Genomic DNA, 21,975 nt, shown 5'->3' with positions numbered 1-21,975 from the left:
GAGTTAAAAAGAAAGTGTTCCTGCTTTCCAAATACTCACAGTCTAGGGTCATTAGAAATCATTTACCATAACAAAGTGAGGTACATATTGATAGAGGCAGGTGCAGAGCATGACGAAGCACTCATGACCACTGTGGACTGTATGATTTTCAGTTCCTCTTGTCCTTAATATTCTGCCATTCTAGACTACCTAGCTGTGGGGAATGATGCTTCCAAGACTCTCTGCTTTGAGTCTTATGGCATATAAAAGAGGAATCACATAAGAATATTCATCATATCATTCACAAGAGAGAAAACCAGTAAACAACCCAAAAACCCATCATTGGAAGAGTGAAGGAACTGACTTTTGTAGAGGCACAATATTCTATATAGTCAGAGGGAATGAGCTACAGCAACAACACTAGGTTATGTTATGGATGAAACTTAGACATATAAATCTAAGTGGTATGTCCCAGAAGATTATATACATTGTGTTACCCACTTCATAAATTAAAGAAATAACTAATATATGGTTTAAAGCAATATATATATAATAAATGTAGTAGAATTCTAATTATTTTATGTAATTATATTATCATTAATTATAATGATTAATCATTAAGCTATTAATCCAATAATATTTGATTAAGATTAATTTTCTATATTTTATTGACATATTTCTTATATACTAATTATTGATATTGCATATATTTGTATATTACATATATTTATATTTATTGTTATTTATAAATATATTACATATATTTATTAGCATAAATAAATATAAATTTAATATAATACATATTAATGTAAGTATTTATACACATATACGAAAACTACAAAAAAAGAAAGCAAGAGAAAGATGAACATGGAGATTATTAATTGGAAGGAGAAAAGCATGAGAATGACAGAGGAACTGGATTGTTAGAGTAAATTATAACTAAGGTCCTAGACTTAGTTTTTTGAGTGGTGGGTTTGGAAGCTAATTACATTATTCAAAGTAACTAAATCATAAATGTAAGAAAGCCATGTATGGATCCTTGATGAGAAAATGCCATGAATAGGAAGGAAAATCATTTATCTGATTCAGTGCACCTGAGCTCAAAATAGAAAGAAACATAAGAGACAGAAGGAAACAGACTGATGATAATGACATGCATGCGGGAACCTGAGAGGCATGGGCTGGGGCTAGGGAAATGGAGAGGGCCAGGAAACCCACGAGGAAGGAGAGAGGAGAAGAGCCTAGGAAGAACACAGCCTGGGACCGGAGCAGGAAGAGAAGGGAAAAGGTGGGGCTCCTAGGGGAGCTCAGGAGAAAGGGTTAAATGCTTAGGTCCAGACAGTAGGATCTGGTAACTTGTTGGTAAAATTCCTTCTGAGATGCTCTTGAAGAGAAATTGAGCTAGGTGCCACACTGTAATTCAAGGGGAGTCTTTGCCTCGAGTGACAACCGATCTGAGTCAGGTCTGAATGCTCCACTACTAACAAGAACAGGAAAACAGCTCAAGCCCTTGTTCTGTGAATACATCCTGCTGGAAGTGGAACCAGCTGCCTGGCAGCTTTCCTGTTGCCCCCATGTCCCAACACCAGACCCAGGTTACTGTGCCGGCATACTCACAGTTTTATGAGGTCCGGTCCAAACATTCTTATCACTAAATAGCAGGTCGTCTTCAAGAACAGCTTTTCTAAGAAGAAATAAAGAAGGGGAAATAGATTATTTTTTATTCTGATGAATTTAACACATGAGTTAAAAATAATCATCTTTACTAGGAACTGATGCTGAATGATTAATTTAGCATTAATTCAAGTGATTAATTATAAGGGTTTAGAAAAATGTTACAGTTAATGTATTCATTAAAACCTCATTTTAGGATTATGTGAATGCCACTTTGTTTACCGTGCATGATAAAGATCACCAGTTTATTATAAAAATACAGTTACATTTTTGGGTTTTATTTTCTTTTGTACAGCAAGGAACATCTGAATGTTGATGAAGTTCTCCTTTGTTGAAATAAAAGAAACAGGACTCACATTGAAGTAAGCAAGCTGAAATATAGCTTTGTTAAAAATACACTTCTTTTGTGTTCATTCAGGGAAAAAAAGATTGCATTTAGGCTATTTGGTTTTGGGTGTTGGTATTCCAGAGACAGGAGACTGTCAAGATCCCTGCACTGCTATCTACCCCAGAGAACACACAGACCCCCGACCCCCACCAACACACACACACATAAACAAAGCAATCTCCTTCCTCTCCACTGTGACAGTACAGGGATGCCTTGTGGATTGATCTGCACAATAAAACCTATGAACTCTCTGGACCTGTTTTTCCAGTTTGTGACTCCACTGTGAAACCCTGGGAATTAGAACCTTAGCACAATTAGGACAGATGGGCTATCCTGGGAAAAGATGGGAATCTCTCCCTGATGAGAATTTATCTTGTCATGCTTAACTCAAACGGGGCTACACACACCTTGCCTGGAGGGCAGGTAGTGAAAGAACAGCATAAATATTCGGAACTCTTGCCAGTAGTTCATTTTTACTCAGTAGTAAATAATGTAAATAGTATTTTTGTATTCCAATAGATCTATCGATAGGACTTTTTTTTCCTACAATAAAGCATGAACTTCAAACACACTATGCTTTGGGAGTAGGAACTTAAAACCATATCCCCACACTGACCTTCTAGAAATGAAAAGAACCATCGGGGAATACTATGACATGTGATGACAGCAAATTAGATAACTAGAGGAGATGAACAAATTCCAAGGAAGACAGGATGTCAAAACTGACTCAAGAATAAATAGACAATCTGGATAGATGTATAACAAGAGATTGAATTAGTAATCAAACACTTCCCCCAAAGAAGAGCCCAGAACCAGGTGGCTTCACTGGGGAATGGTATCAAACACTTAGGGAAAGATTTTCTGAATTGATTTTCTCCAAAGAAGATATATGAATGGCCAATAAGCACACGCTCAACCTTTTTAGATATTCAGGAAATGCAAATCAAAACCACAGAAAGATACCACTTCACACCCACTATGATATGCTGTAATAAACACAACAGATTAGCAGGTACTGATGTGGAGAAATTAGAATCTTCATACACTGCAGGTGGGAACAGAATACGGTGCAGCCACTTTGGTTAATGGCCTTATAGTTCCTCACATGGTTCAACATAGAGTTGCCATAAGATCCAACAAGTACACTTATAGGTATATACCCAAAAGAATAAAAAATATACATCCACACAAAAATGTGTACATGAATGTTCATAGTGGCATCCTTTAAAATAGCTGAGAAGTGGAAACAACTCAACCCTCATGTTCATTCACAAATGAATGAATGAACTAAGTGGGTTATATACATACAATAGAATGTTATTCAGTTATGAAGAGTAATTAAACTCTGCTCCGTGCCACAACATGGACGGTAAAACCATTATGCTAAGTGAAAAAGATGTAATTGTATTTATATGAAATATACAGAAGAAGTGAATGCGTGGAGGCAGAGAATAGACTCGTGGTTGTTTGGGTCTCTGGAGGATAAATATTTGGGGTGGTGAAGCTTAGAGGTGCTAGGGTCCTTTTCGATATAATGAAAATGTTCTAAAGTTTGTGGTGATGAAAAAGGAGAATTTCAGACCAATATCCCTGATGGATATGGATGCTAAGATTCTCAACAAGATCCTGGCTAATAGGATCCAATAGCACATTAAAAAGATTATCCGCCACGACCAGGTGGGATTCATCTCTGGGTTGCAAGGATGTTTCAAGATTCGCAAATCAATCAATGTCATAGAACAAATCAATAAGAGAAGAGGGAAGAACCACATGGTCCTCTCAACTGATGCAGAAAAAGCATTTGACAAAATCCAGCAACTGTTACTGATTAAAACGCTTCAAAGTATAGGGATAGAGGGAACATTCCTCAACTTCATAAAGTCTATGTATGAAACACCCACAGCACATATCATCCCCAATGGGAAAAAGCTCACAGCCTTCCCGTTGAGATCAGGAACACGACAAGGATGCACACTCTCACCACTCTTGTTCAACATAGTATTAGAAGTCCTAGCAATAGCAATCAGACAACAAAAAGAAATAAAAAGTATTCAAATTGTAGAAGAATGAAACTCGACCATTCTCTTACACCACACACAAAGATAAACTCAAAATGGATAAAAGACCTCAACGCGAGGCAGGAATCCATCAGAATCCTAGAGGAAAACATAGGCAGTAAGCTTTTCAATATCAGCTACAGCAACTTCTTTCAAGATGTGTCTCCAAAGGCAAAGGAAACAAAAGCGAAAATGAATTTTTGGGACTTCATCAAGATCAAAAGCTTCTGCACAGCAAAGGAAACAGTCAACAAAGCAAAGAGACAACCCGTGGAATGGGAGAAGATATTTGCAAATGACAGTACAGACAAAAGGTTGATATCCAGGATCTGTAAAGAACTCCTCAAACTCAAGACACACAAAACAGATAATCATGTCAAAAAACGGGTAGAAGACATGAGCAGAGACTTCTCCAATGAAGACATACAAATGGCTAACAGACACATGAAAAAATGTTCATCATCACTAGCCATCAGAGAGATTCAAATCAAAACCACACCAGTTAGAATGGCCAAAATTAACAAGACAGTAAATAATGTGTGTTGGAGAGGACGTGGAGAAAAGGGAACCCTCTTACCCTATTGGTAGGAATGCAACTTGGTAGAGCCACTTTGGAAAACAGTGTGAAGATTCCTTAAGAAATTAAAAATGGAGCTTCCCTATGACCCTGCAATTGTACTACTGGGTATTTACCCCAAAGATACAGATGTGGTGAAAATAAGGGCCATCTGTACCCCAATGTTCATAGAAGCAATGGCCACGGTCGCCAAACTGTGGAAAGAACCAAGATGCCCTTCAATAGACGAATGGATAAGGAAGATGTGGTCCATATATACAATGGAGTATTATGCCTCCATCAGAAAGGATGAATACCCAACTTTTGTAGCAACATGGACGGGACTGGAAGAGATTATGCTGAGTGAAATAAGTGAAGTGAAATAAGTCAAGCAGAGAGAGTCAATTATCATATGGTTTCACTTATTTGTGGAGCATAAGAAATAATAAAGAGGACATGGGGAGATGGAGAGGAGAAGGGAGTTGGGGGAAATTGGAAGGGGAAATGAACCATGAGAGACTGTGGACTCTGAAAAACAATATGAGGGTTTTGAAGGGGCAGGGGGTAGGAGGTAGGGTGAGCCTGGTGGTGGGTATTATGGAGGGCATTTATTGCATGGAACACTGGGTATGGTACATAAACAGTTGAATTCTGGTGCACTGAAATTAAAAAATATATAAATAAATAAAATTTGTGGTGATGGATGCACATCTCTGGGAATATACTAAAAGCCACTGAGTTATACATTTTAAATGGGTGAATTGCCTGGTATGTGATTATACCTCAGTACACCTGTTTTAAAATAAAAACATCTCCCCTTTTCCCCGGGGAGCTCCTTGTCAGGGCACTGCAGTGGAGAGTGTCGAGAACCTCGGATGTCCTAGGACTCAGAGATCAGATTTCAGCACCTGTCCACCTGCCTCTGACCCTCGACTGCTTACCCTTTCTGGATTTCAATTCCTTCATCTGAAAAAGGTGGGACAGGGACTCAGTCTTCTTCACTAGACCATCTAGGAACTTGGGAGAATTAAGTAACAGCCATTCAGAACTACAGGAATCGGCAAAGCACTCTGCCAGCAAGTTTCAAGTACCCTGACACAGAACTAGTTTAGCTGAGAGCTGGGCAATAGTTTACTCTTGCAGTACTTCTCGGAAGAGAAAATTTGCTTTCTTTCTGGTAAAATAAAAGACGTTGGTGTGTGTTGGTGTGTGTGGGTGTGTGTGTGTGTTTTGGAACCTCGTTTTGCTCAAGTTGAAATGAGCATCTCTGAGTCGGACCATCCGAATGACCCATTTCTTGAACGGATTCTGTGATCATTTCTCAAATGGATTCTATGATGCTTAAAAGTGAGGGGCTCCTGGAGCAATAGCTGGTCTGAAGCATGAGATGGCCCCTTGACAGCTAAATTCTAGATCAGCACAGTAGGGTACAGAGTGGAGACATGCAAAGTCCCCAGAGCAAGCCAGATAGAGCCTAATCACCATGATCAGTTGTAACCTCACCATTAGTGATGGAAAACAAAGTTGCTCACATATTGCTAGTTACCCGACTTAAAACGTACACAGTTAAACTCTCTGTGACCAGGAAGGTACAACAGCATTTAATTTCTACAGAGTCAGACTTGGAACAGCATCGGAGAAAAAAAATCGTGGCCATTCCCAAGGGCAAAGAAGGGTTAAAAAGGAGCCGGTGAGCAGTCATTGTACTTAGATGTACACACGCGTATGTAAATAACACCAAGCACATTCTAGGCTGTCATTCACCTTCACATTTACTGTGAAGAAGTTTCTCATAAGAATCTTTTGAGGGAGTGTTTCTTCTTACCCTTGTTGTATAGGGAGGAACGTCCAGGTTTAGAGAGCTTAAGGCCCCAAGTCACAGATCGGCCAACTGGCTCGGTTAGAGATTGTATTTTTTACTCCAAAAGCCCATGTTATTTGCAGCATGACTGTCAGGTGTACTTAGGACATTTTATTTGATGCTTTGTCAACTCCAAGTATGACAGGGTCAGTGACAGACTAAGTACTGGTGAGAAATTTGAAGCACAGGGAGATTAACTGACCACACAGCTAGTTTTGAGGCTATGTGTTCTCTAGCTTGTTCGTAGATTTTCAGAATCTCCAGAACACGAGGAGAGTTGCCTTCCTCATTTTCAATCTACATGAGTTTTTAGCTATCATATTCCATGAAGATAAGATTTTTGCAGAGGTGACCCCCAGAAGAATGAAGTTCCAGCAAGGGTCTTAGGGCATAGGAGTCTGCTCATCCCTAGGGAGAATGATTCCATTAATCATTTTTTCATTAACAATTCTGAGATTCTTCCAAGGTGTTTACTAATGAGAGCCAGAGGCAAAAGCAGCAGGTGAAACCGAAGGTCAGTAATGCTTTGCAAAATTCAAAAAAAAAAAAAAAAAATCTTCTCAGGCAAGAAAACGCCAACATGATTTACTGAGTGATTATTCTCAAGAATGTTGTTTACATGCTTTCATTCTGCTAAAAGTTATGTTTTCTGAGCTTGTGTTGCTTTGGAGGTAAAAGCAATACTATACTATTTTAAAATAGTTTTTAAAATAGTATCTGTGGGGGCGCCTGGGTGGCTCAGTGGGTTAATCCTCTGCCTTCGGCTCAGGTCATGATCTCAGGGTCCTGGGATCGAGCCCCACATTGGGCTCTCTGCACAGCAGGGAGTTGGCTTCCCCCTCTCTCTCTGCCTGCCTCTCTGCCTACTTGTGATCTCTCTCTCTCTGTTACATGAAGAAATAAAAAATCTTTAAAAAAATAAAAATAAAATAGTATCTGTGTGTTGAAATCCATAATTTCACTTCCTCTGTCCCCATTCTCACAGCTCACCAGACAGGAGGCAATACTGGAGTTCAGGTAGGCACTATGGTTCAGGCCTATTTGATTTCAAGAAGGAAAAGTCCTGAGGTAGGAGGCAAAGTGTCTTTGTCACCCTCTACCATCTGCATGGCCATTCTACGCCCTGGTTTCCACTTCCGTAAAATGGAAACAGTAATGCCCACCCTAACTTAATGTATGTCAAATGAAAGAGCCTTTACTGAACTGAGCGTCTTATTTTTTTTTAATATTTTATTTATTTATTTGACAGAGAGAGAGAGAGACATCACAAGCAGGCAGAGAGGCAGGCAGAGGGAGAGGGAGAAGCAGGCTCCCCGCCAAGCAGAGAACCTAACTCAGAGCTCCATCCCAGGACCCTGAGGTCATGACCTGAGCCAAAGGCAGAGGCTCAACCCCCTGAGCCACCCAAGGCACCCCTGAGCACCTAATTTTTATCCAGAGGTAAAACATTAATTAATAAAATGAAAATAACCTCAAGCAGCATTTTTTTAAAAGATTTTATTTATTTGACAGAGAGAGATCACAAGTAGGCAGAGAGGCAGGCAGAGAGAGAGAGAGAGAGAGAGGAGGAAGCAGGCTCCCTGCTGAGCAGAGAGCCTGATGCAGGCCTCGATCCCAGGACCCTGAGATCATGACCTGAGCCAAAGGCAGCGGCCCAACCCACTGAACCACCCAGGCACCCCCAAGCAGCGTTCTTAATCCTTTGAAATTCTTTCAATTGAGAGGTAACCCACCCCAGAAACTGAAATACCTACTTTGCTTCCTTTGGTAAAGTAACAACTTTCATTTTACCAGAATCTGACCTTCTGCCTCTCATTTACCTCAGCAGACACTGAAATGTCCTGCGTTGAGTCAGAAAGAGCCCAGACCATACCCTGAAGACCAGCAATCTTGGTCCCTGTTGTGCTACATTTCGCTAGTACATTAGGACAAGGTCATCTAGGAAGGAGGATTTTTACTGAGCCTTTCATCTTTGAACAACACAACCTTGCCTAAAAAGAGAAAATCAAACACCAGGTACAAATGTGATTATCTTCAGTGTGGTCTATTACACGGAAATGACAACCAATAAACAAATCTTAATGATAATTAGGACTGTTTTCACTTTTTTTCCTGTTTTGTGAAATGGTAATAATGTTTTCCTCTTCTTTCTCTAATTCAGGGATGTGAAAATGCAAAGTCAGGTTTATGATACACTGTAAACATCCAGTAATGGGGGATGGGTCAGGAAAATATGGGACATTTATGTGGTGAAGAACTGTAGAGTAATTAAGGGGCTTGACCTAAGTCTCTAGGTCTTAACATAGATCTACAGATCTCAAAAACATACTGTTGAGTGAAAAACAGAAGTTGCAGAGCTATACATACAGTAGACATTACTATGAAAGCAAAATCCCACATGGGGAGAATTCTGGAAAGATAATGTTGAAGGCAGAGGAATTTTGGAATTTCTTTGAGTTTCCACCTACGAGGGGAAAAAGAGCTCCTGGAAAGAAAAACCCCAAATCCATGGACAATTGTTATAACATAAGTAGGTATTTCCATGAACCCCAAAACACATTTAGGCAAGGATAAACCACTCATGGCCACAAGACCTATGGGTTATCAATATCTATATGACAGAAAGTAAAGGGAAGCAATGGAATGCCAGAGAAACCTGAGAGTAGGGGAATCCCCAGATAGCTCATAGGTATTGCTCAGAAAGTATGGTGGACCAATTAAAGAACAGCACCTGAGACTGGGAGGGGTTTGGCCCACTGTGACAGATGAGTACAAAGGGCTCAAGGCAGAAGGACTAAGATGGCTGGCTTGTCCAGGCATGTATAAATTGCAGAAACTGACCTGCCAGTGCTCCCTAACAGAACAGTGTGCATACTGAGGAGAAACTGCTGGGTTTGGAAACAACACTGAGCTGGACAGAAGCAAAGGAAAGAGAAAATCCAGATAAAAGTGGGCAGGGAAACAGTCAGAAACTCTCTCAGCAAGCAAGCTGCTGTGGTTTGTGTGTCTGTGTGTGTGTTTTAACACTACACAGGAACAACAGAAAAAGTTTTATGCATTTAGAAAAGTACCTTGAACCACTTCTCTTTAAGAGGTTTTGAAAACTAATTTCACATAAAAATGAGCAACAGAAATGTATCTAGGTCAACTCCCATACAAAGTTATTATAAGAAAAAAAGAATAAGGAACAGAATCACATCCTTATAGATAGCAAAAGCATGCCAGAAAGTCAAGCCCAAAAAAGGATTAAAAAATAACATAGTATTTCGTAATGAGTTAAGAAGCATTAATAAAATGTTACAAGTCGTGAAAAAACAACAGAAATCAGAATTAGAATAACTCAGACATGGAATAAAAGAACTCAGGGAAAAATACAAAATTATAAGAGAAATGAAGTCTGAACTAGAGTGTATACAAGAACTGAACACAATAGCTAATGTCTTAAGTAAAATACAAGGTGAAAAGGAGCAAAACTTTCAAGAGAAAAAATAAAGGGATAGAAACTATTCAATAGCTAGGCAACATATCGAGGTTAGGCAAAGGAGATTGAAAATACGGATATTAGAAATCTCTGAAAAAGAAAACCAAATCAATGAAACTGAACAAGTAAACAACTTTCCTGAAATTATAAAAAAATGTACTTGAGAATATTCTCTGTGCCTGACGTCAACATACAACAACTAACACCAAGACACATTCTACTTAGATGACTGAATTTTGGAGAAGAAAGGAAAAAGCAATCTTTGAATTTCTAGGCAAAAACAGCAAGTGACTTACAAGAAAAAGGGAATTAGATTACCAGCAGGCTTTTTAAAGACACATTTAAGATACTTAGGGAAAGAAATTGTGTGCCAAGGATTTACATATTCAGAAAAACAACTGATTTTCAAGTGTAAAGGGCACAAAGAGCTAGCTATTGACATGAAAGAATTCAGGGAATATTGTTCCCATGAGTCCCTCCTGAGGAAAATGAACTTTAGACAACAGCTCAGCTAGAGAGACATCCTCATAAGGGCTGGTGGTGAACATCGATCAAATAGTTGCTGATGGGACGGAGACAAAGTGAGGGCGGGCAGGGAATGGGTATCATCCGTAATAGCTGTATGCTCAGGGCATATAGTCAATGACTAGAAAGGGTGGAGAAACAGGAAAAGTATATGCAAAAAACAATGTTAACTGCTTTCAGTGATTATAAAGTATATTAATGGTAGCAAGACGAGGACTGACACTTTGAGACGTTATATATGTAATGAGGGAGAGGTGAATGAGTCATGATGGGATATTTTATCACTCTGCCCTTGAGAATTAGACCTTCAAGTATGGAAAGAAGAGATACAGATATGATTCAGAAGAGACTAAGAAGAAAATCCTGTCAAGAAAAGAATCCTGTAGTCCTGAATTTGAAGTGTTAGTATGAACTCACTAGACATTTTGTCTTAAAATTATATGTAATATAGGTAAATGTATGTATATATAATTTTTTTTTTTTTTCCTAGCATTGTCTACTGAAGAAACCCAGAAAGAATGACCAACTCAGTGGCAATGAACACCCAGATTGTGGTCTTAAAATACTATTTCCCAATAATGGAAACCAGAACTTTTGAGAGAAATGATTGATTTCAAGCCTGGGGCTGGAAAAGCACAAGTCAGGGCTGGAACATCTTCTATCAATTAGTAAGGAAGCTATCAAAGGTTCCTTAGACTCGTGTCAAAGGGACTCAGGAGCCAACTTGAAGTTCCCACTGGTCAAACATGAGACAGTTTGAGTTACAGAAGGATGGTAATTGAAAAAAACAAAACAAAACAAAACAAACTCATGAAATACATATAAATTCAAGAGTTCACATTGGTATTTTAAAGAAAAGTGATTGACTACTGTGGGATGATCACAGAAAGGAATGAATTATTTGAAAACTGGCAAGTAGAGCAAAGGAATCAGGAATGTATCTGGACTTTCTTACTATAAACATTATCATTAGTGACTGTGGGGAACATGTCTTTAAAATATGATGAGGATGAGGGAACTGTCTCTAATGCATTTCCACCACTAAATATAATATGAATGTTATTTAGAATAGCACCATTTTGCAACTCCCAATGAACTAATAGATTGGGTTATTGAGCATCAACAGCTGCTAATATCACAAAAAGGAAAAACCACATTTAATGGACTCTCAATGAAAGAAAACATCACCACTTATAGTCTTGCCAAAGAAATCAAACTGGAGTCTGATCAAGCCTCTGGATCTAGCTGCAAATTTTCACGAAATACAGAACACACAACAACATACTCAACCATACCACAGCAAAATCAGCAATCAGCAATCAGCAAAATCCAGGCTGTGGGAAACTCTATAGAGCAAATCCCACAATTAAATTACATGGCAAAGAAAGGGAAGGAAAGAAAACTTGTAGATTAAAATAGACTTAAAAGTCATATCAAACATTTTAAATTATTCACTGAATAATACCATACATTGTTTATGAATTCATACAAGTGAATGTGAAAGTATAAAGCTCAACAAGAACAATACTCATCAAGTTCATATGAGTGGTTCCCTCTAAGGAGATTGGAGGAGAATGGAACTGGGGGTGAGGGGAAGCCAAAGGGTGTTTCAAGTTTATCTGCCACATTCTAATTCCATAAAAGAAAGATGATGTAAATATGTCAAAACCTTAGCAATGGTTAATCTGGGACATTGTAAACACATCTGTTTTATTCTCTCTTGATCTTTAGTTTAAATTCCAAGAAATTTAGCTTGTGAATGCATATTGTATGTAACTGAATGCAGTAAATCCTCCGAAAATGCTTCTGTGCTGTTCATGCAACATGCTGTATAAGCCCAAGACACAGACGCCATTAGTCTAGCTTTCTTACTTCAAGAAAATTCATCCTTGATGAATTTGTTTCTTAACGTTAAATCAATGACAATTTGATTCTCAAAGAAGTTTACCCATTGTGATTGTTCACTTAATAGTATTCTATAAAGGATCTATAAAGGAAACAGAATCAGCATTTTCTCGATTTTGTTGAGATTGAAAGAGAAATACACAACTTGTGTATTTTTGTACCTAATCAGTTTTATTCATTCTAGAAGATGGAGATAATGTTAAATTATGATTGAATCATCAAACATAATACCTATTATACCCAAATCTGCAAATTCACTAATTATGCTTTCTATTTCTATTTCTTTTTTTTTATTTAAAATTTTGATAGTTAACATATAATGCATATTGATTTCTGGAGTAGAACTCCATGGTTCATCACTTACATACAACACCCAGTGCTCATCATAACAAGCGCCCTCCTTAATACCCATCACCCATCTATCTCATCGCTCACTCACCTCCTCACCTCCCTCCATTAACCACCATCATCTCCCCCAGTTTGTTTTCTTTTCAAGAGTCTCTTATGGCTTGTTTCCCTCTCCCCTTTTTTTCCTTTTTCCCCTTCCCATATGTTCCTCTCTTTTCTTTCTTAAATTCCACAGAGTAAATGAGATCATATGATATTTGTTTTTTTCTGATTTATTTCACTTAGCATAATACTCTAACTTTATCCATGTTGTTCCAAATGGCAAGATTTCATTCTTTTTGATGGCTGAGGAGTATTCCATTGTATATGTACCACCTCTTTATTCATTCATCTGTTGATGGACATTTGGGCTCTCTCCATAGTTGGGCTATTGTTGATAATGCTGCTATGAACATTGGGGTGCATGTATCCCTTCAAATCTGTACCTGTGCATCCTTTGGGTAAATACCTAGTAGCGTGACTGTTGAATCACAGGGTAATTGTATTTTTTAACATTTTGAAGAACCTCCATACTATTCTCCAGAGCGGCTGTACCAGTTTGCATTTCCACTGTCAAGAGAGTTCCCCTTTCTCCTCATCCTCACCAACATCTCGTTTCTTGTGTTATTAAATGAAAAAAATAAGAATAAAAGAAATATAGAATACAAGTAAAAAGGAAGCTCAATCCTATTTCCCCTAGAGCTGAAGCTTCGCAGCACCCAATGATAATAAACTTGGTGGGAGCTAGTTTCTGCTGGTCGGCTGCGGGAGTGTCCTCTGCACCGATTCTCAAGCCGACCTGTCTCCGTGGAAACCCCTCTCCAGGGCTCAGTGGGGTGAGGCTTGGTGGCCAGGGCTCTGGCCTCCACTAGGTGGCGCTGTTTTTGCTCCCTGAACGCTTATCAACGCGGACGTGCGGGATGAATATGGCGGCGCCCTGCTCTCCAGCCTCGGAGCTGACAGTTCACACCCCCTACTCTTCTGTGAGCCCTCAAAGAAAAGCAAACAGTCACCCTATTTGTGTCCCTCGTGTATGCTAGAACCCTGCATTCACTCTGCCTGTGTCCGAGCCTTTTTATTTCTGGCATGTGACTGAATTTCAAAACCAAATGTCGGGGTCACCCACCCCTCAAACCACACTGTTCCCCTGGGAGAGATTCTCCCCACGCCTGCCTGCCCCTCCCAGGAAAGGGGTCGCCAGACCGACGCGGAGTCCACACTTTATAGCGGAAAGCCTGCACGAAGTCCCGCTGCTCTCTCTCGGGCCTCTGGCTTCTATGCCTGGGAACCCAGGCGCCCCTTGGTGCCACGCATTCTTCCTGAAACCCAGGGGATCCTCAGACTACCTGGTCACTCCTGGGATTCTGTCCCTTTTCGCCACCTGAGCACCTTTAATCCTGGCTTATCTGCCCCCATAAGGAACTTAAAAGTTCAGATTTTGCGTCCAGAGGCCTCTAATACTTAGCAGTAGCTCGCCCAAGCAGGCTCCCTCTCTGCCCCGTTTCCACAGCTCAGTCTCCCCCCGGTGAATTTCCGCACTTCCTACCTTCCAAAAGGTGGTCGCTTTTCCACTTGGAGCCTTGCAGTTCTTTCAGACGCCGAATGGACTTCTTGGGTGGTCAGAATAACTTGATAACTATCTAGCTGTGTTTGGGGGGGCAAGAGGAGCTCCGGGATCTCCTACTCCTCCACCATCTTAACTCCTCCCCCCACAACTTGTTTAAATCATCAATCAGTTCTTTTTTTTTTTTTTTTTTGGGAGGATGGGTAAATGATTTAATTGAGATCCTGTTCAAATCCATGGGCTGTTCCCAGATTATTTTCCCCAGTTAGGTTTTTAAGATCAGCTGTCTTCTCAGCCTAAACAAAGCTCTGTGTTGGTAGGGCTCTGGGTGCCTCTGGGAATGTGCATGAGGTTAAACTAACATAAATCACTGAAAATTATCCATTTTTTCATTATTTTGACCTTCTTGGTACTTAAGGCAATGAACCCCAGTTGGTGGGCAAATCCTTATAAATGTAACACATGAAACAAAAATTAGCCATTCTATGTTTTATTCCATAAATGTCTACAGCAGTCTCATCCTGCCATGATGGAAAATGAACATCGGGGAGCACAAATATACTAGAGTGGTTTTTTGTGTGTTTGTTTTAATTTCTATTAGTCTCATAAAAATATCAACTCACATAAACACCTCAATTACTTTCTCCTCCCTAAGCAGGTGTAGGGTATAAACTCACTCATGATGACCCAAGAATCAAACGAAGAAGCCGACCCACAGCTGCATGACCCTTTCTGTGCTTACCCGGCAGGTAGCTGCAGAGTCTCTCCATCGAGGCCTCCACCGTGGAGTTGTGAACTTGAGCAAGCTGTTCAATCACAGAAACTACCGCCACGCAGGCTGCAAGGGGGGAGAAGCAGAAGAAATGTCAGCAGTGTGGAAAAGAAAACAGTGTTGGAGGGCCAGAAGAAAGGAAGGGATACGTGTGTGTCCTTAGGAACACCAACCTCCCCGCAACACAGAACGTTTGTTGGCTAAGCCTTTTAAAATCTGCCATGTGCATAGAGGCCCTGTGAGTTGTAATGAGGTGTGAAGTGTGCTAAGATGGTGTGTTTGAGGACCAGAAAGAATGGTTGTCAGTTCAGTTTTGCTACTTGGAAGCTATGTGACTTTGGGGAGCTAACGGAATCTTTGTTTATTTCTATTTTGATCACATGGGAGAAAGAAATGGCATTTAAAGGAGATAGTGCAGAAATAAACCAGCTAGCACAGAGTGGAAGCCCAGTACGCATTAGCTTCTTTCCCCTCTCCTTTTCTTCTTTTTTGCAGTAGTTGGCTTCATTGAGACTAGGATCATTCCCACTCCATACATGCTCAGCTGTGATCCAGGGTCAGTTTTTTAATTTTAGAAAAGTGGTGGAAATTGCTCAGCATTTGGAGTCAGAAGATCTGGTATTGAGTCTTGCCCTTGAATCTTGGACTCAGCATCCTGGCTTTCTAAGACTTGGTCTCCTCACTGCAATGTAGGTAATAATTCTACAGGGCTGCTGTAATGCTTAAGGGAGATAACAGTGCAACTGAATGTGGCTTTGAAATCATGGTACTATTGTAAAATATCATTTTACCTCCCAGCTATAAAACACTCTGCTTGAAAGCATGTACCAATATAATAAGTGTCTGGAAGGAACCTCAGATTAAATTAAAAATATATTCCTTCAGCTATCTTGATATATAAATGTGTAGGCCCAGAAGTACTATGCTGACACCCCTTAGAAGGTTCTATTACTAGCCTTGATCTCCTGAATGTCTGTGGAAGCCCAATCCTCCTTTTTCCAAAGGGAGGGGACTCTTTCTTCTATACACAAAGGGTTGGTTGGCCAAAGATCAGTAAGTCTGTGAGAGGAAATGTTATCTTGAGATAACAGGAGTGGCGTTTATTAGCAGAGGTTGGTTTCTAAGGAGGCAAAAGAAGGCTTATATCCCAAATGAAGACGTTCCAGGGGGCCTGGCCCAGTAGTAGCTCGCTATTATCCATATGCTCAAGGAGCTGGGAACCCAAATTCACATGCAGTGTCATTAAAACCAGATTTCTACAAGGACCCCTTGAGGGAAGGTGGCTGATAACAGATGTGAGAGTACAACCAACCATTTCTAGACAGATAAAGCTGGACAAAGCTGGACTCCCCTAATTTGAGATAGCATGATCTTAAAAACCAGTCTTACTGTTCTGAGAGCAATGGCACGTTTATCAACGTCAACTATCAAGGTTGATTAGATGTGCTTTTAACCTAATCCATGCATTGAGAGTCTTATTACACCCAGTGAATTCAGTAGCTAATACTTATTAGCACTTTATAGTCTAAAAAGCATTGCCATATATATTTTATTTTAAAACATTTCAAAAATACAGATTCAATGCAATCTCAGCAAACAAAAAATACAGAATACTGTAAATAAAATAAACATCCTTTAAATCACCAAGAGATAGACCAATTTCATTTTTATTTTAAATATATAAATATATTTAACATATGTGACTATATTCAGCATTTATAATATGCTTTTATACCTTAATAGATGTCTCCGCCAATCACCTCTTAAGTTAGGTGGAGCCAAATAAATTTTAATAGCTGCAATTGAAAAGCAATTATAAATAATTATATTGCAGTGTGGAAAGGGGATACAGTGAGGTATAGTTAAAAAGGGAGAGGCTTTGAATTAAAGAATAAACTTGGGTTCCAATACTGGATCAGTCCGTTATAAATAGTGCAACTTTGCACAAGTTACCTACTCTTCTAGAACTTCTTTTCTAAGAGTTTAGAGTTGGACCTTAAGTTCCTTGAGGGTGGGAATGGGGTCTTAACTCTGACTTTGAGTGCCTGATGCAGGGTCTGTTTTGGAGTCAGGGGACAGCAAGGTTTTCTGACTTCAAGCAAGCTGACTGAGAAGCACTGAAGGGACATTTCAGTTGTTAGTTGCCAGGGGTCTCCACAGGAAAAGCTGAATGGGTACACTCGAGCTGTGTTCTGACTCAGTCACGATCCTCAACAACATTGCTTATAATGTTTTTGTCTTGTTGGAGGGCATAGGGCATGGCGGTACTTCTATTCTGGTGTGAAACAACCAGAGCCATCAGCTGAGTCATATAGCAGATTCTATAGCAAATAGTCATGGCATGCAGCTCAGGATCAAAGAAGGCAAAGGAGGGACATCTGGATGGCTCAGTTAGTTGAGCATCTGACTCTTGGCTTTGGCTCAGGTCATGATCTCAGGGTCATGAGCTCGAGCTCCGAGTCAGCCTCCACACTCAGTACAGAGTCTGCCTGGGAGTCTCTTTCTCCCCTCACTTGTGCGTGCATGCATGCACTCTCTCTCTCAAATACATAAACAAATCTTTAAAAACAAACAAAGAAGATGGTGGAGATTGGGTTGAAATCTTGCATCACAGTCACTTCATCTGCCATTTCATCAATGAGCGGCTTCACCCAAAGTGGACTTGAAATATAAGTATGCCTTTGTTTTAATCCAGGGCTTGGAAGGATCAATGCAAAGCGAATTACGAATCACGCTGCTCAAAACCAACCTGCTTCTTTGTACTTATAGATATGGGTTTTTCTTTTACGCAAAGGAATCCCATCAAGGACTCTTATGACTTTGGAGGCTCCTTAGCACGGCTTGCTAAAATTGGAAATCATTAGATTAAAAGGAGCAAAAAAAAAAAAAAAAAGTCAGCTGCCTCTGAAGATCAGTAGGATCTTGCCATTACCCTCACTCTGCCTGGTGAAGAGTTACGATCAAAAGAGCTCTGCAGAAAAGGGGGTAATAGGTTTGAAATATGTAAACGCCCAGGTTGGGCTCCGCTTTGATTTGAGTCCTGCCCACTTGGACATCCCCGCCCATTTCCAAAGAGGCTCGACTCCCCTTCCAGCTGGATTGTTAATTTAGGGTCTGCAGTAAGGTGTGTTCTGAATCCTTCAGTTGGTGAGAATAGAGAAATTGACTTTGCTGTAGTTTCTAATAAGAGGTTCCCCGGGCTTGACAAGCTAAAGAATGTTTTCCTTGGGAGAGATGCATGAACAGAGTAATTTCTCCCATTACAGACCATTCTCTGGCTGCTAATAAAAGGCATGGCTCTGCGCAAGTGAGTTTGTCCAAGCTACTGTTCATTTAGGAAGTGACGAGAGCCGGTGAGAGCTGTGCATTAGCTGAGTGGTCACCATTTGAAACCTCACATATGGCAAATCTCTTCTCACATGGCATCTGAGACTAAGGAGGGTAATCAAAACAGACACTCCTGATATTGTATGAGGAGATGAGAATGGGCCCAAATGAGAACACCTGCTAAAGGGATCTGCTTCTGGACACATACTGGAGGTAGGTTGCATACTATACCCAGAATCCTTTTGAAATGAAACAGGAGTCTTGCAACTCTAATTATAATCATATCCACGCTGGCTGGAAATGCAGGCACTGTGGAGAGCAGGTTAAAAGATTTCCCACTTGTCCAAAGTCCACACGTCATGGAAAAGCCTGGAAAGCACTTGGCATTTGTCAGAGCCAGGGTCAGCATGACTCTACTACCTTTTTGACCCTAAGTGGGGGCATAAATAATTCATCACATGGCTAGCGTGTGCCCTACACATTGTTTTTTGTTTTTTTAAAGATTTTATTTATTTATCTGAGAGAGTGAGAGAGAGAGAAAGAGAGCATGAGTGGGGCGAGAGGCAGAGAGAGAAGCAGACTCTCCGCGGAGCAGGGAACCTCCATCCCTGGACTGCGGATCATGAGCTGAGTTGAAGGCAGACGCTTAACCAACTGAGCCACCCAGGTGTCCCTGCCCTACAGTTTTTGAAGTGTTTTGCATATATTATCATTTTATTCAAACTTCACAACAACTCCTAGATGTAGGAATTATTGCTCTCAATTTACAGACTAGTGGACAGAGGCTTGGAGAGGTTAGCATACCTTGCCAAGTAACCAGCTGGGTGGAGAGGTTAGCATACCTTGCCAAGTAACCAGCTGGGACTGGAACAGAGTATGCATTGAGTTCCTTCTAGATGGAGGCACTGTATTGGGCTCCTAGTACATGCTGAAACAAACTGACAGAGTTCCTGCCCTCTTAGAGATTATACTCTGTTAGAGAATAGTGATCGTAAACAAGTAAACAAACACAGAATTATAAATAATTTTAGGTGCTAGAAAGAAAAAGGACAGGGTGAATTAGCAGAGGGTAATGAGGATGCAGGTGTTATAAACCTTAGCTAGAGCCAATAGAGAAGGCTTCTTTGTAGAATACACACACACACACACACACACACACACACACACAATGACTAATATAATAGAAAGGATCATGAGGAGCTGGGACAAGTTTTGTAAGACGTGGGGGCTGCTGATGGCCACTTCATGGCATAAAACTAGGAAAGCCAGAACCCAGTGGTGAAAGATGAAATTCAGGGGAAGGAAGGGGCCAGGTTCAAGGGATCTGTAGATTGCAAAAAAGCCAGGGATTTTTCCAGAGAGTGATGGGGAGCCATGGCTGGGTTTTGTTTGAAGGGGCTGCTGCTATCTGATCTATGTCTTTAAATTATCATGCTGACTGTCATGGGGAGGAAGGGCCTTAGGGGACAACGGTGGGAGCAGAGAGATGAAGTGGGAGGCTCTTTTGGTCCTGGAGAGAGATGACGGTGGATCACAGAGAGTAACAGGTGGCAGGGGGGACCGAGGAAAACAGACAGATTTGGGATCTACTGTGGAGGTTCACCTGATACAATTTATTAATGAAGTGATGTATGAGGGAAAGAAGTGGGAGGAAAAGTGAGAATCAAAACTGACTCCTTTGTTCCTGGTTTGGGCCCAGGGAGGGGCAGAGCACAGGTCTGGGAGCCATGCCACACCTCAGTCCCTGAATTTCTGTTGGACTCATGTGACTTTGTACATCCCACCTGCCCCCCCCAATGCCCCTCAGTTCTGTTCTCCTCAGATTTCCCTCCTTGGGTGGGAGCAGAAGACATGGCTTTACATGTTTACATTATTTCTCATATTGGTGGAAAGAAAGGGAAATAAGAAAGAAAGGCATGAAAATAATCACTTACAATTATCCTACTCTCAGTCTAGTTTCCCTAAGCTATTAGTTACTAAGCCAGAGCTGGTGGCACACCACCCAGGGAGGGAGAGGCAGACAGGGAAGAAAAGAGAATGGAAGAGAGGGAAGAGAAGAGAGAAGCTATGTACCAGGAGAGAGCAGAAGAACGTGGGGGGTCAGACAGACCTGGGCTCACATCCTGCTTCTGTGACTTACGAGCTGATGTATTTGGTAGGATGGTTAATCTTTCTGAACCCAGATTTTGGCACCCACCAAATAGGATAATAACACCTGTCTGCACAGTACACTAAACATGGATGCCACTGTTTTGCACTTATTCCCATGAAGAGGGGTGACCTACTTCCCAGTCTTCCAAGTGAAGTAACCTGCTTTGATCAGTGGACCGTGGAGGAGATGACAGCATGTTGGGTCTGAATCCAGACCTTCAGAGGCCTTGCAGCTTCTACTTTTGCCCTCTTAGAACTGTTTAGCTGTGAGCTGGAGCCAGCCTTCTGGAGAGGCCACAGGGGCCCAGTCAACAGCCGGCCAACTACTAGATTGGTGAATGAGGCCATTCTAGAACATGCAGCTCCCGTCATCTCCCCGTCTACCACCTGAATACAGCCGCAGGAGTGAGTTGAGGGGATACAAGTGGGAGGACCCCCCAGCTGTGCCCACCCCAAATTGCCAGCCCACAGAACTGTAAGCTAATGACTGTTGTAGAAGTGTGGAGTGGTTTGCAAACTTAGCACAGGCTATCTGACACACCGGGCAAAAGCGTTGTAAGGTTTAAGCAATGCAGCACGTAAAAATGCACAGTTTCTATTCCAGCTGCTGAGACTATAGGGCAAAGACATATTCTCTGTGACTCTTTTTTAAAATAGAAACTCAGAGGGGCGCCTGGGTGGCCTAGCGGGTTAAAGCCTCTGGCTTCGGCTTAGGTCATGATCCCAGGGTCCTGGGATCGAGCCTTGCATTGGGCTGTCTGCTTCAGCGGGGAGCCTGCCTCCCTCCTGCCTGCCTCCCTGCCTACTTGTGATCTCTGTCTATCAAATAAAAAAAAAAAATCTTTAAAATAGAAACTCAAAAACTTCTTTGAAAAAACATATTGCAGTGACAATAGCATTTTCACCTTTCTATGGCCGAATTTTGTTTTTATTGCCAATAGCTAGTATTTTCACTCCATCTGGGCAGATCAGGCTCTGTGGCCTAAACTGACCATCACCTACAACACCATCTTTATGAGAAAGTGCTCAGTGAGTTCCAAACTTCTAACATTCACAAGAGCATCAGCAACAAGAGAGGGCCATTTCCTGGTGAGAGGCTGAGCGCACTCAAAGCTGAGCAGAGCGCAAGCAAAGGCGAAGAGAAGAAATAAGCAAACAGTGCTGAGAGATGCAGGATGGTGGGCTTGGCTACTTTAGAAATACATGAAAAGCTAATAATCAAGAAATGAGAGTACAGACACAGGAGCCATCCCATCTTGTTATTAACTCAATGCATACTTATGAGCACCTGCTATGTGCTCAGAGGCATAGGATACAAACGTGCATAAGAGAAATCACGGACCAGGAG

At 41.0% G+C, this 21,975-nt stretch overlaps 1 protein-coding gene across 3 annotated transcripts in view; it reads right to left on the bottom strand.

Annotated features, from left to right (window-relative positions):
• AOAH (acyloxyacyl hydrolase) overlaps positions 1-21,975 on the bottom strand; it is a 160,378-nt gene that overhangs the window by 126,030 nt on the left and 12,373 nt on the right. For all 3 annotated transcript variants that reach the window (XM_082693165.1, XM_082693164.1, XM_082693163.1), the window contains 2 exons: positions 15,120-15,215; positions 1,597-1,663 (listed from right to left, as the gene is read on the bottom strand). In XM_082693165.1, coding sequence (XP_082549291.1) covers positions 1,597-1,663; positions 15,120-15,215 — 163 coding nt within the window. The remainder of the gene's footprint in view (positions 1-1,596; positions 1,664-15,119; positions 15,216-21,975) is intronic.

The sequence above is a fragment of the Mustela nivalis genome (assembly GCF_964662115.1).
Source record: "Mustela nivalis genome assembly, chromosome: 12".
NCBI lineage: Eukaryota > Metazoa > Chordata > Mammalia > Carnivora > Mustelidae > Mustela > Mustela nivalis.
This window is presented reverse-complemented; position numbering and strand designations above follow the sequence as displayed.